The 14105-nt window shown below is 38.7% G+C and overlaps 1 protein-coding gene and 1 long non-coding RNA gene across 3 annotated transcripts; one reads left to right on the top strand and one right to left on the bottom strand.

Annotated features, from left to right (window-relative positions):
- Positions 1 to 590: 590 nt before the first annotated feature.
- Positions 591 to 11870, top strand: naalad2 (N-acetylated alpha-linked acidic dipeptidase 2). 2 transcript variants are annotated; one of them, XR_015095621.1, is made up of 20 exons: positions 591 to 755; positions 1645 to 1753; positions 1826 to 2012; positions 2532 to 2633; positions 2741 to 2866; positions 3258 to 3338; positions 4749 to 4854; positions 5131 to 5224; positions 5318 to 5413; positions 5725 to 5810; positions 6965 to 7084; positions 7150 to 7232; positions 7400 to 7463; positions 7553 to 7620; positions 7697 to 7788; positions 7931 to 8021; positions 9212 to 9466; positions 9546 to 9627; positions 9777 to 9869; positions 10989 to 11132. XR_015095621.1 is itself a non-coding variant. In XM_086081193.1 (20 exons), the coding sequence occupies exons 1-20, from the start codon at positions 674 to 676 to the stop codon at positions 11176 to 11178; spliced, it is 2217 nt and encodes a 738-aa protein (XP_085937319.1). In that variant the 5' UTR covers positions 591 to 673; the 3' UTR covers positions 11179 to 11870. The 2 variants fall into 2 exon arrangements, 1 of the variants encoding a protein (XP_085937319.1); XM_086081193.1 differs by having other exon boundaries at positions 9212 to 9476; positions 10989 to 11870.
- Positions 9070 to 12483, bottom strand: LOC147170797 (uncharacterized). Its single transcript, XR_015095622.1, has 4 exons — positions 12400 to 12483; positions 10978 to 11096; positions 9538 to 9604; positions 9070 to 9442 (listed from the first exon to the last, which is right to left on the bottom strand). It is a non-coding gene; the product is annotated as an uncharacterized LOC147170797 (long non-coding RNA).
- Positions 12484 to 14105: the final 1622 nt, after the last annotated feature.

The following is a 14105-nucleotide window of genomic DNA, read 5'->3' as shown; positions in this document are numbered from 1 at the left end:
CTTACACCCCTAATTTTTAATAATCTTTTCTTTAAAAAAAAAAAAGAAAAGATTATTAAAAATTAGGGGCGTAATTCTTTTCCGTAATTAATGGCATGATTTCACTAGTTAACTCACAAATTTGATACATCTGTTCTAAATGTACAATATTTTTTTCTAGGTTTTCATACTCTTGTTAACAAAAGTGGAGAAAAAAATGCTTAACTAATAGAAATAGTTCAAATGAATTTTTGACATCTATAGCCGTCAATGGCAGTGAATGAGTTAAAATACAATATCTTCAATTCCAATTTTTTTTATTCTTTTAAAAAAATGAAAGGGGAAAGAAAGACGTAAAACTTATGACATCTTTATCTTGCCATGCCCTATAGAAAGGATGGTAAATTTGCAAAGTATTAAGCCCTGGGTGTGTGTGTTTATGTCTCAAACCATGGAAATGTTTTAAATGCTAATACTAACTCAAGTCTCTCAGCGATGGTGACTATGACGTAACAAAACCTCGTTCGTAGTGATCACGTGGTGTGTCTGAATCTCTGAACCAAGTGCTTTTCCAAACAAGCCACGCCTCTTCATTTGGCCGAATCGGATTCCAGCATGTCCCTCCTGACCACCGTGGAATGAGGCGCTTGTCTGGATTGTTGGAAGCGCCTGCGGGGTGTCAGTTGAGCAAAACATGGCAAAAAGTAGCAGATCCATTCGCTGTATCTGGTGGATTTCGGCCGTGGCAGCTTTGTTTTGTTTGGGTTTTATCGCAGGTGAGTCACTGGCACAAACTGCACAAGTAATGTCAAGCTTTGGTTGTACGAATTAAATGTGAAAGGAAAACGTGCGCTCTTTGGTAGAGTTATAAACAAATGGGACACATTGATCATTTTATCATATATTAATTTATGTAGATTGGTATTGAACGACTCCGAAAGTAGTCTGCAGGGGGCGAAGGGGACTCCAGTGCACGTGCGCGACTTTCACCTCTTCGAAACATTTCTATGTGGACTTGTGTACAATATTTCTCAGTCTGCCTGGACGGACAGCCATGTTAACCCCCATAATTATTATCTTAGTTTGTTGTTTGAGAAGCAATTGAGTTTTTAAAAAATGCATGAAGGATTACTGGATTCCTATTCTATAGTTTAATGCCAACCAGTGTGGTCAATTTCCACCTAATTGGTCAGAAAATTATTTATAACAAATAATGTATCTTTGCTCATCTATCGATGCTAGCATCAACTTATAGTGAAAAATAAACGATCTTCTAATAGATGGCAGAAAGTAGGCTATATAATTGACATTTGTATTCACTTTTTATGACAATTTTGTTTGGTGGTGTGCCATGAGGTTTACCAAACTGAAAAATATGTGCCTTTGCTCAATAAAGATTGGGAATCACTAGTTTAGTCTTGAGTATTAAAGTGGTAGCCTACTTTGAGAGTACAATTTACTAACCTGGTTACCTGGAACTTGAGTGCCATTGCTCGTTATTGTGTAAAAAAAAAACATCACGACTTTCGATCTTGAGGCAACATAATGCTGCATAGCTACCACACTTCTCAGACAGTTGAGTCTTGACAGATTTGTTTTCAAGCTATTTGCAGCACTTTGCACTGTTGTACTTAGCAACTGCCACGTACTGTATGCACGCTGTAGGCTGGTTTGCAAAGCCCACCCACCCAAACAATGCAAGCAGAGCCTCCAGTCAATATATGCGGGAGTTTCTGGATGAAATGCAGCCTAGCAAGATCAGAGAGCATCTCAGGTAAGACGCCATTCATCCTGCCAGTGATTATTCCGAAACAAATATGCTTAAGCACTTTATTTTCCCTTCAAGGAAATTTACACATCTCCCCCACCTGTCCGGCACAGAGCAGAACCTGAAATATGCGGAGCAGATTCAGAAAGAGTGGCGGGAATTTGGCTTGGACTCAGTTGAGATGGTGCCATATGATGTCCTGCTGTCCTACCCCAACGTATCGCAGCCCAATTACATTGCAATCGTTGATGCACAAGGGAATGAGGTAATTAATGTGCTTTCATGTAGTGTGAAGATACTTGCGTTGAATACTGTGTAGAGCCCAGATGTGCACTATCTTCAAACCTTTTTGGAAAACATCAGAAGCTATCAAAATCATATTTAAAGTTTGTTTTACTATCTTTGTGGGGCCATCTCATTAACATAATACATTTCCTGGCCCCTTCCCCTAACCTCAACCATCAAAAATGATTGCCTACGCCCAACCATAACCCAATTCAAACCTAAACTCTAAAACCAAGTCTTGACCCTCAAAAAGAGGTCTAAACTTGTGGCGGCCCAGCAAAATGGCCCCACATGGACGGGTGGGCCCCACAACTCTGTGAAATCCCGGAATGTTGGCCCCACTATGTAACAAAAACAGGACCACACACGCACGCACACACACACACAATAAAAATCCTATAGCCAGACTATAAAAACTCTTTTAAAAAAATCTGTTCCCCTAAGAGTTTTTTTTTTTAAACCAATTTACATTTAATTTGATTTGATCTTTGTTTTTAAGGTTTTCAACACATCCTTGGCTGAGCCCACTCCAGAGGGTTATGAAGATGTCGCCAACATTGTGCCTCCCTACAGTGCCTACTCTGCTAAAGGACAACCTGAGGTGCGCAAACAAACAAGAAGAGAATTAACATTGTCATGGTGATACAACAAAAAGAATGCACAGTCAATTAGACCCCCCCCCCCCCCCCCTGTGCTTAATCTGTCCAGGGGGACTTGGTGTATGTCAACTATGGCCGCACTGAAGACTTTTCTCAGTTGGCGAGGCAGATGGGAATTAATGTGACTGGCAAGATTGTCATTGTCAGATATGGGAAGATATTCCGAGGCAATAAGGTAGGAAATACACTCCACAGATTTCAAATTGTTAATGTCTCACTTGGGATATGACGAAATAAAGTTTCATTTGATTCCTTAGGGCGTTTGCTTTTTTTTTTTTTTTTTCACACGATGTAACTAAAAGCCGTATTTATTATTGGTTCTGCTGTAGAGCGGGCAAGGTTATCGGTTGCTCAGCACTGCCCCCTCAAAACAGGCTGATTGGTGAGAGTCTTAAAAATGCAGTGTAAAGTATGTTATACAGTAATGTTTTATGCTTGTGGGATTGTGACATCATGCCACAGACATATTATTAAGACAACTGAAAACTGTTTTCAGTTGTGAGGGGGAACATTTTCTCTTGATTATTTGACTACTGTGGATTTGCTGTCTCTGTTACCTCCATCAGGTGAAGAATGCCATGCTAGCAGGCGCAAAAGGACTTATTTTGTTCTCTGATCCAGCTGATTACAGTGCAGATGGAGTTAAGGTAAATTATTATTATTATTTTTTATTCAAGACATAAGTTGCCGTTAGAATGCTGATTGCCATCACTCGACTCAAATTAACTCAACAGATACAGCAGATATATTGAAAACAGCAGATGCCCCAGAATTGAACCCTGTGGAACACCATATGTTCCGTTATACATAAATTCATATTGCACATATATTCGTCTGAACACTTCCTTTTTTTGCCCGACATATTTAGTATAAAGACATAATAATAAAGAAATCACATGTCGATTACTGAGCGCACCAAATTCCCTGCAGCACGGATATGCCAAGCAATGTAGCACGATCACCTTCAGCCAATGATGGCCAAGCAGGGCACGTCATCACGAGTCATATGAGTCAGGTGTGTGTCGTGACCTCCGCCGAACCCCTGAGACTGACTCACCGAACCCGGCGTTTCCCACACCATGTTAATACTTGGGCGGGCCACCCAAGTAAACCGGCCACCACCCAAGAAGTTTTCAAGAAATTTTAATCAAAACATTAAAAAGAAAAAAAAACGTGCCGCGGCCAGATATACTCTGTAACGTTAGTTTGTCGTCACTCACTTGTGGATCTTGAGGCTAGAGGAGAAGCAAGTAACACGACTGAAAACCAACCCCCCACACCTCCCCCGCTGGAGTCCATCTACCCAAGTAGATTTCAAATGTGTGGGAAACACTGGGTTCGATCGAAACCCAGGTTAAGAACCCCTTCTCCACATTGGACTCTGCATTGGCGTAGCATCATGTATGAGCTGGCTAATTTCAGAAAGACTAGAAATCTCGAGTGAAAATCATGCCACAGACATGTTGGAAGACACCTGGGAAGAGTTTCAAATTGTGAACAAAACTGCTTAATAGGGGTGTTAGAAAAAATCGATTCAGCAATATATCACGATATTACAGCGTGCAATTCTCAAATCGATTCGATATGCGGCCGAATCGATTTTTAAACATACATTTTTTATGGGAATATTCAACAAAACGTCTTACTTAGGGTTAGGATTCACACATTAAGCATGGAAGAATGTTATATTAATGGAACATTAAGCCTTAATATTTGATTTCAGTGCTGTTCAAACATGAAACAGACTGCAACCTGTTTGTTAAATGCAGTGGGGCTCAGTTATAAGCATGAATTTTCAGATAAATAAATAAATGTTCATACAAATCTTACAGTGTACACGTACAAGTTTACTGATTAGTATTTTCTAAATTTGAGTCCCAAAAAAATCGCAATAATAAATTTATAGATTTGTATCGGGATTAATCGATATTGAATCGAATCGTGACCTATGAATCGAATCGCCAGGTACTAGGCAATTCACACCCCTACTACATAATGTCTGCTTCGAATGATGCGCATGAACTTATTGGAAATCTTGCTATCTTTGACGTGGGCAGCCGTATCCTGAAGGCTGGAACCTTCCGGGTGGTGGAGCTCAGAGAGGAAATGTTATGAACCTGAATGGCGCTGGAGACTCTCTCACACCTGGCTACCCTGCTAAAGGTGTGTGTTTGTATATGTTTTGTTCATGCTCAGTTATATGCAAAAGTGTGAGGAGAACACTAGCTTTAAATTTTCTCTATAGCAATCAGGTTGACATAATAAAAAAGTGGCTTAGTGGTAAAAAAAAAGAAAAAGGTTTGAATCAGGAAATAGTCCGCTAACTGACAAATAGAGGGTTATGTTATATATTTATGTTGGCTCATTATAGAAAACAGCAAGTCTCACGACCCCCAAGACCTTTGCACTCTGTGTAATCGACTGTCTGTTCTCTTGCAGAATACACGTACAGATCCCGTCCCGAGGATGGAGTGGGACTTCCCAGCATCCCTGTGCATCCCATTGGCTACCATGATGCATTTCACCTCCTCAAGTACATTGTTTTACTAATTTTCTTTAAGTTGATAAAGTCAATTAACTAAGTGGATTAGCTATCACGAGTGACTGATGATGATCCACTCAACAGGAATATGGGAGGACAAATTCCTCCAAACAACTGGAAAGGAACTTTAAATGTCTCCTACAGAATCGGTCCAGGTTTTACAGATGACTTCAAGAGCCAGTAAGTGCTTGGGTGTGTGTGGAATGTGTCCACTTTCCCCCGTGGACAGTCCTGTAGTCTCACTCCACCATCCAACTATCCACGTTTTAGCCTTTGGGGGTTTTTTTTGGTTGCTGTTTTTGTTTGGCGTCTGACTAATGAGCTAGCGGCAAGTTGCCAAATGAAGCACAATGGAGGCCTTGTGTCACTTGTTTGGGAGTAGCAACAAACAGCAAGTAAATTGAATTCAGTTTTAGTGAAAAGCACATGATCAAAAATTAAAAAAGAAATCTGGTAAAATCACATTCTTCTTGTGAATGTGTTTGTTCTAGGTTAGTGCGCATGAACATCCACACCAACAATCAGGTGACAAGGATCTACAACGTCATTGGAAGGATAAGAGGCGCTCTCGAGCCAGGTACAAAGACATGCACCCTGTGATACTGCATTTTGGATGATTTTTGGAGAACCTTACAATTATTTGCCCACCAAAAAGTGTGTTCAGAAAAGACAAAAATGTTTGCTCCAATGCACATTAACTCATACTTGCTGTTGATGTGTAGTTAGTTAATTGTCTCATGTCAGGGATTTGAGAGCATGAATGAAAAAAAAAAACATCAACGGCGTATTAGGGCCACATAAAAATAGATATTTTTTATAGAGGGCGGGGCAATATTCAGAGGAAAACACTCGCAAATTTGCCACTTTATAAAGTGGTAGATTTGCGGGAGAAAAAAAGTTACAAGAAATACACGTAGCGTAGCTATAGTCTAATGTGAGGATTCGTTGGTGGTTAATGGGACACTGTTTATAAAATGAAAAGGCAGGATGGAGACGGATTCATTTTTAAATTTAAACTTTACTCGTCATTCGCTAGGGCAATCAGCTGACTAACACTAACCAATCAGACGCTAGCATACTTTAGGTAAATGCAAGTGAATGACGGAGAGCAGCCGATTCGACACATCAACTTAGATACTTGTACTAAAAAATAAAATGAATTAACGTGTAAATAATAATTCTGGGAACATAAATGTACAAGTAAATATACATTTTAACAAATTAACTTAAATGCTTGATCGGCCAGGTGTGGACCTTCGCAAAGCGAGGCGTCGTACACAGCGCTTCAAAGAGCGAATGTTTTACATCATATGGTTAATCTCTGCTAAAGTAATTACTATCTCCTTATTTATTTATTTTAACATACGTACATTGGTGCAAGTTTGTAAACAACATTACAAATGTACAAATTGATATTTTAGCACTGTATAGCTTAAAAGGTCAGTGCAAAAATGCAAGACAAGCTAGCAAGCTAGCCAGCTAACAATGAGAATAGCTCTCCGTTTCAAAAAGGTTGGTGACCCCTGTGCTAACCACAGTCTTCTCTGATGATGATAATAATAATAAACTATAAATGTATACTAGATTAACATACCCTTTAATACAAAAATAATAATTATGAAAACGTGTTTAGTTTAATTAAGCTTACATTTTTAAAAAGCCAACTATATCAGAATCAAAGCTAACCCCAAAATGTTATGACACTAATATCTTTGGCGTGGGTTGGATTAGACAGGTATGTGATTTTGGGAGGACACCGGGACGCCTGGGTTTTCGGGGGAATTGATCCCATGTCGGGAGCCGCTTTGGTCCACGAGACTGTCCGCAGTGCCGGCAGGCTTCTCAGAAAGGGTAAGTACAAGTTTGACATGAGGCGTCAAGCATTGTGCCATTAATCAGGATGAAAATGTCTGCAGGCTGGAGGCCGAGAAGAACAATAATATTTGCCAGCTGGGATGCCGAGGAATTTGGATTGCTGGGCTCTACAGAATGGGCAGAGGTAGAATTTTATTTTGCAACAAACTCACATACTAAATAGGATACAGTTTAAATGTTTTTGTTCTCGCCACAACTTTTGCCAATGGAACTGTACCTGGACTCTACTTGTTGCACAGAGTATAATGAGAGCACGCGTGCATGGAGTGTTTACGCCATATTCATCAACAGGACAATGCCAAACTGCTTCAGGAGAGAGCAGTAGCCTACATCAATGCAGACTCTGGCATCGAGGGTGAGTGCAAATACCCCCCCCCCCCCTCCCTGTTTATGTACTGGCTGACTGACTGCATTTTAGGTGACTTGTGCGTTTGTCTTTTCAAGGTATGTACACACTCAGAGTTGACTGTACGCCATCTCTGCACACGCTAGTGTATGACCTCGCTAAGCAGGTAAATGTAAACACACCAAATGCAAGAGTTTGGCAACTAGTTTGGTTAAAACCTCTCTGTCTTTGTATGTGTGTAGATAGCCAGTCCGGAGAAAGAAGAGGAAGGAGTTTCACTGTATGAAAGTTGGCATAAGAAAGACAATTGGACAGATGACCGCGATGCGCCCAGGCAAGTTCCGAAAGCCTCACAACACACTGGCATGGCAACATTACCACTTGCTTATTAAGTTTGTCCATGTCATCCTTGGCTTTGCACTCATCGACCAAAGCAATTAAGGGTACCCGCGTGCCAACTATGTGTTGTTGCGCAGGATCAGCAAGCTGGGCTCAGGAAGTGACTTTGAAGCCTATTTTGTTCGTCTGGGAATTGCAGCGGGCAGAGCAAGATACACCAAGAACAGGGTAATATTATTTACTATGTTATGTACATTTGGGACGAGTTTTGATTAGGGATGTTCAATACCACTTTTTTTCCAGACCGATACAATAATGAGTAATTAGTCGTCACTGATACCTTAACTGAGTATTGATACCACCAGTACTAATATAATATCATTTTGAAGACAATATCCCAATGTAGTATTTTCCCTTAAAATTGTATGATGAAAGTAATGGAAATGTTCTATTTTTAATTTCTAGTTCATGATCATAAAACGGCCACAAAAGGGAGGTTGATACTGGTATCGGTCGTTATCGCGAGTACTGATACCTTGAAACAAGGCTTCTTCTTTTTTTTAGGTAATTCATCGCATGATTGCATAATTAATCACGACTAATCACTTTTACTATTTTCTATAAAGCTTGCAGCACTTCAATAAAATCTTGAAAACAAAGTAAATTTAGAATCTAAGACTTCTAGTAGTTTTCATTCAGTATTCATCTTGACTAGAATTGTTCTCCTATAAAATACAACTGTTGAACAAAACAATCAAAACACACTATTTTTTCCCCTCATAGAAATGATCAAGCAAGTAAAACTGAAAATACAGCAGTTGTAGAACAGTCTTAGATTCTAAACTTTGTATTTAAGGATTTTACATGAATTTCAAGATTTTATTAACTTACTATTTTCTATAAAGCTTGTAGCACTTCAATAAAATCTTGTAAACAAAGTATATTTAGAATCTAAGACTGTTCTAGTAGTTTTCATTCTCCTATAAAATACAACTGTTGAACAAAACAATCAAAACAGACTCTCTTTTTTTCCCCCTCATAGAAATTATCAAGCAAGTAAAACTGAAAATAAAACTACTTTTTTTTTAAAATGCTTTAAATCATTTAATATCCAGTTAAGGCTTTAACATTGACAGCCGTAAAAATGAGACATTCAATTTCTCCGAAAAGTGTAAATACTGCATTTGTACACAGCGTCCAGCCACAGTCCGACGACTTGGACAGTAAAATGATATCTGACGCAAGATTTTGATGAAAAAGTGCGCTTTTAAAAAGGAATTAAGCGTGGTCACCTGCAACCAATCATCACGAATCATACGAATCTTGTGTGTGTCTTGACCTCCACCGAACCTGGGGTTCGATCAAAACCCAGGTCAAGAACAACTGATTGATTTAATGTGTGTCCTCTGTTTGTGCAGAAAAGCGAGCGCTACAGCAATTATCCCGTCTATCACACTGTGTATGAAACCTTCGAGGTCGTGGAGAAGTTTTACGACCCGTCCTTCACGAGGCTTCGAGCTGTGGCTCAAGTAAGAGGCGGCCTCGTCTTCCTCCTGGCAGATTCGCAGGTCATCCCCTTGGATGCCAACCAGTACGCCATCTCCCTCGACAAGTACGCACGCAGCATTGCGGAGATGGCACAAACGCACCTGGAGAAGATGCAGACACACGAGGTGTCATTTGGTCAGTCTCAAAATCATATTTTTATGATGAACTAGTCATAATGTTGTCGTTTTGCACATACATTTGCAGAATCCTTGTTTTCAGCCGTTGAGAACTTCACTGTTGCAGCGAGGGAGTTTCACCAGCGCCTACGCAACGTCAACAAAGCAGAGTAAGAAGACATTTTGTAGAAGTTGTCATAGTCTAAAATGCCAGCGTGAAGTCTTGAGTCCACATACTGAAGAAAGTTGGGCTATAAAGTGAGCCAAAGGCTAACACAATTTGCATTTGCATTGAGATATATGTTTCCGTATATATCAGTCCTCTGCAGGTGCGTGCAATGAATGATCAGCTCATGTATCTGGAGAGGGCTTTTATTGACCCCCTGGGCTTACCTGGAAGACCATTCTACAGGTACTATACACAAAATGAACCGTAAATGACAGCATTTAGTCATATACTGGTAGTGCATAAGCCAGGTGGCCGACTGAGGTTTTTAAGTGACTGAGTAAGTGCTATTGTGATTATTGGGTAGCCTAATCATAATGTCTAAGTATTCAAAAGGCTTGAGTGGATCTTTCAGACGGTCTTTTTGGGGTTGGGAGGGGCTGGGTTGAAATTTGGTATTTACAGTTATTCAATCCATTTTTACTGAGAGAAAAACAAAGAGGCGTTTATTTGGGTAGACAACGGCCCAATCATTTCTTTTTTTTTTTTCTTCTTCTTTTTTTTTTTAAAGAGCTCAGTATTGTTCATTCGGTAATGTCATCATCATTGCTCTTTTTTTTTTTTCTGTATGTGGCCCAATCATTTCTAATAGTTAAAGAAATATATCTGTCTTATCAATTTCAACTAGAATGTTGCTTGGCTACCTCACGTTAACTGTTAGGTTGCCAAACAATCAGCATATTGCAAAATGGACTTTGTACATTCATTGTCATTAACTGTAACTATCTGAAACACACTTCATATATATATATATGAGTTCATACTAGTGCTGTCAAAGTTAAAGTGTTAACTGATTAATTAATCACCAAAAAATGATCGCATTAATCATGAATTAACGCAGATTAATCGCGATAGTAATCTAATAATTTTGACCATAGATTATCCTTTAGCGTGGCAGCGGATGGCTACGTTAAAGGTAGCACAGGTTATGTTTGCGCAATAAACATAACTACATGCATTAAAGTAAAGCATTTAATAAATGTTTTAGAATATTAGTTCATGTCAAAATATTGGGGTCATTTTTTTCCCATTTTAAATTATATAAGTAATTAATTGATTAGAAAAAGAGGAGGATGAGCGTGTGCAGTGGATCAAAAAATGTTGAAGACGTCCTCATAACATTAAATGTCAAAATAATTAACAAATTTGGCGGGACAAACATTTTTGATTAATTTTTTAAAAACTTTTTTTATCAAGCGATTAATCGTGATTAATCAAAATTCCAAAATGTGATTAATCTGATTTAAAATTTTAATCGTTTGACAGCTCTAGTTCATATACACTCTTGTCTCACCTGTTTTCCAGGCATGTGGTATTTGCTCCAAGCAGCCATAATAAATATGCAGGGGAGTCTTTCCCCGGCATCTACGACGCATTGTTCGACATTGAGCACTCAGTGGACCAAGAGAAAGCCTGGAATGAAGTGAAGCGACAAATCAGCATAGCGGCATTCACTGTCCATGCTGCGGCCATGACCCTTCAACCGCCTGCATGATAGTGGCCATTACTGTATTTCTTGACTTCATAAAAAAAAAAAAAAAAAGGCTCTTTTTTTTCAAGTCATAGCCGTTAATACATCCGTTATCCTACTTATCCAGTTCAGGATTATAGGTAAACTAAGGTCCAGCCCAGTGGAGAGGTAAGGTAGTGATCCCCGTGCCATCAAAATTGATGGATTTTGCTGCTTAATTCATATTCCAGAAATACAGTATTAATCAGAATACTGTGTTTAGACTGGTGGGGGCGCACAGAATAAGGAGTAAGATCAGAAGCATCGTCACAATAACTTTGTGTTATGTGCAAATAAATTATTACAAAATAATGTTCAATAAGTATATATAAACCGGATCTGTCAAATGACAGAATAGACACTTTCCTCTCTGCCTCGTCCCGTTCTTTTATAATCGACAGTAGAAAATATAGGTTTCACAAAATGCAGCCATTACTCCCATGGACTCTCAAACTGTTTATTTTGTATAAAATGGGGCAATTATGTCATTTACTGGTGGTTGGGCATCAGTAAAGTTGTTTCCGAGTTTCTGCCAGATTCTCCCCCATCTGGCTCCGTTGAAAAGAATGTAATTGTCAAAGGCAGTGAATGAGTTGTTTGGACGGATGTGTTTAGAATGTTGAAAAACTTTACAGTCAATTGTAGCATGCTGCTTTCAGGTCATGTACTGTCAAAGTCAATGGGTTCAATGAAAGGATTTGAAGGTCAGTGATGTTGCGTTTTCTAAAAGAAAAACCCTTTGTATTTAGTATTTGAAATCAAATGCTCACGGTTCAGATGAGACAATTTGTCATTTTAATATGTAAAAGTAATACGAATAGTGAAAAACATTCAAATAAGGTCATGGTAAAAATAAATAAATATAAGACAACACTGTTAAACTGATGAATCTTCACACCATCATCCTCATCTGTGGTATTTAAAAAAATGATTAGAATGGAGAAATAAACAAATACGTTTTAAAAACGGACAGCAGGTGTCAGCAGAATCTAAGAGATCATCCAAGGTCATTTTTCAAAGTACTATACTAAGTAGTTTTACAAGTGATGGACTAGCACGCACAAGTCGGATAGAACGGGAGACAATACTATAATAATAATAATCTCAATAGGACCAGGTTGATCAGTAGCTGCGGTGAGAAAAGACGTGTCTTCCATAAAAGGTAACATGAGCAGTTAAATCGGCGCCGTGTTTCACGTGACTGACCGAGATTTCTTCGGATGAAGACGATGATAATGAACCGAATTTGGATCCTGATATCTGAGTGCGTGTCTGGAGTGACTGCAGTGGAAGCAGATGGAAGAGTTCGACTCAACTAGCTTGTAAGTTTCCGTTAGTTCGTAGCTGTATCGCATCGCCCCCCCCCCCCCCCCCACCAGGTAGCAAAGCTAATGAAATGCGCCATAGTTTATGTGACACTTTTCCTGTTTTTTTTTTATTTTTATTTTATTTATTTATTACTATTAGGCTTAACAAAATTGCATTGATGAAATTTCCCTGCTCTTAAATTGATCAAAACGCACACGAGCAATAAGAGTGCATAAACTCTTGGTAGGCTATAGGGGGGTCACATACTTTGGTACTGAATGGAAACAAGAGACGTGTGCTAATGTTTACTGCATAATGCAAATGGTAAAGATCTGTAAATATTAACAAATTAAAACAGTAATGTGCAGAAGTCTGTTCCCTTACATATAGCATAGATAGCAGGACTTTAAAATTAATTGTACAGTATAATATTTTATTTCTGTACATAAAACCCTACCTTTGGTAGTATCTGTGACTGCACTTTACAGTTAAAGTCCAACAACTCTCCAGATCTTTTTGGACACACAAGAAAATATGAACTCCTTTTGTCTTCCTTTTATTTGCAGAAGCATCCCTTTCTTTAAGCCGTGGATTTACCCCCAAAAAACTGTTCACAATTATCTGTTCTTCAAATGTCACCCAATGTTAGGTCAATGTTATTTTCCAGAAAAAAAGTTGAAGGTCATCTTCTTCCACCACCCCCTTACTCCCCAAAACAAGAACATCAACAGCTCTTAACTTCACCCTCTCAGTCCAGTGAGTTTGACAAAGGTATTATGTTGTGTAATATTAATTTATGGCTCGTTGTGGTCGAATGGTTTACAAGCCTGACTTCTATCCCGGGATACATGATTTACACTCACACTCCGTGGCTGTGTGAATAGTTTTCTCTCCCTGTGACCAACCAGTACACTGGTGTAGTCCACATTTTGCCCAAATTCAGCTTGGATTGACTTAACAGTATAAGCCAGCGGTATAGAAAATGCATGGATAGATATTAATTTATGGATAGTCACTGCACTGGTTAAAAAAAAGTACTCCTCCGAAGTTAGTTAGTGTAAGTATTCAGTGACAATATTACCAAATACGGGATAACTAATGAGTAACATCAGAATTTTTTTCCTTCCGCTTAAGCATGAACATCAAATGGACAAATATCTTTTTTACATTCCTATTTTATACTTCCCAACAATATCACGAAATAAAACTATATATAAAAAGAAACCTTTATTGAACAACAATTGAAGGGCAAATCCCACCAATAGAAATGGCCTTTAATCAACTTATACTAACTTTGTGAAACCGTATAAAATCAAAATGGAGTTCTTGTAGGTTGAAATGTTTTTACACAGACACAGATGACAGCACATGGCATAGCTTCTTTTTGACGTCTGTAATATAAATGCACATCTCTACCTATGCACACATCAATGTGTGAAAATATCGATTGCTCCAATATCTGACATTTTATGGACATTACCGTCTTGGTGCACTGTGCACTCTTAATCTTAATGTTGCTTAATGAGGAAAATGCTTATTTAAAATCCAAAATATTGAGACGATTGTTTTGATACTTTCAGACACTGACGTGGGCATAAGTACAG

Source organism: Leptonotus elevatus, chromosome 7, assembly GCF_054856555.1.
Source record: "Leptonotus elevatus isolate MCC_2025b chromosome 7, RoL_Lele_1.0, whole genome shotgun sequence".
Taxonomy (NCBI): domain Eukaryota; kingdom Metazoa; phylum Chordata; class Actinopteri; order Syngnathiformes; family Syngnathidae; genus Leptonotus; species Leptonotus elevatus.
This window is presented reverse-complemented; position numbering and strand designations above follow the sequence as displayed.

Coding starts and splice junctions, on each gene's coding strand:
- naalad2 (XM_086081193.1), top strand. CDS start 674: ATGGCAAAAAGTAGCAGATCCATTCGCTGTATCTGGTGGATTTCGGCC. Junction 2,634..2,740: donor CTGCTAAAGGACAACCTGAG/GTGCGCAAACAA, acceptor TAATCTGTCCAG/GGGGACTTGGTGTATGTCAA. Junction 5,414..5,724: donor ACAGATGACTTCAAGAGCCA/GTAAGTGCTTGG, acceptor TGTTTGTTCTAG/GTTAGTGCGCATGAACATCC.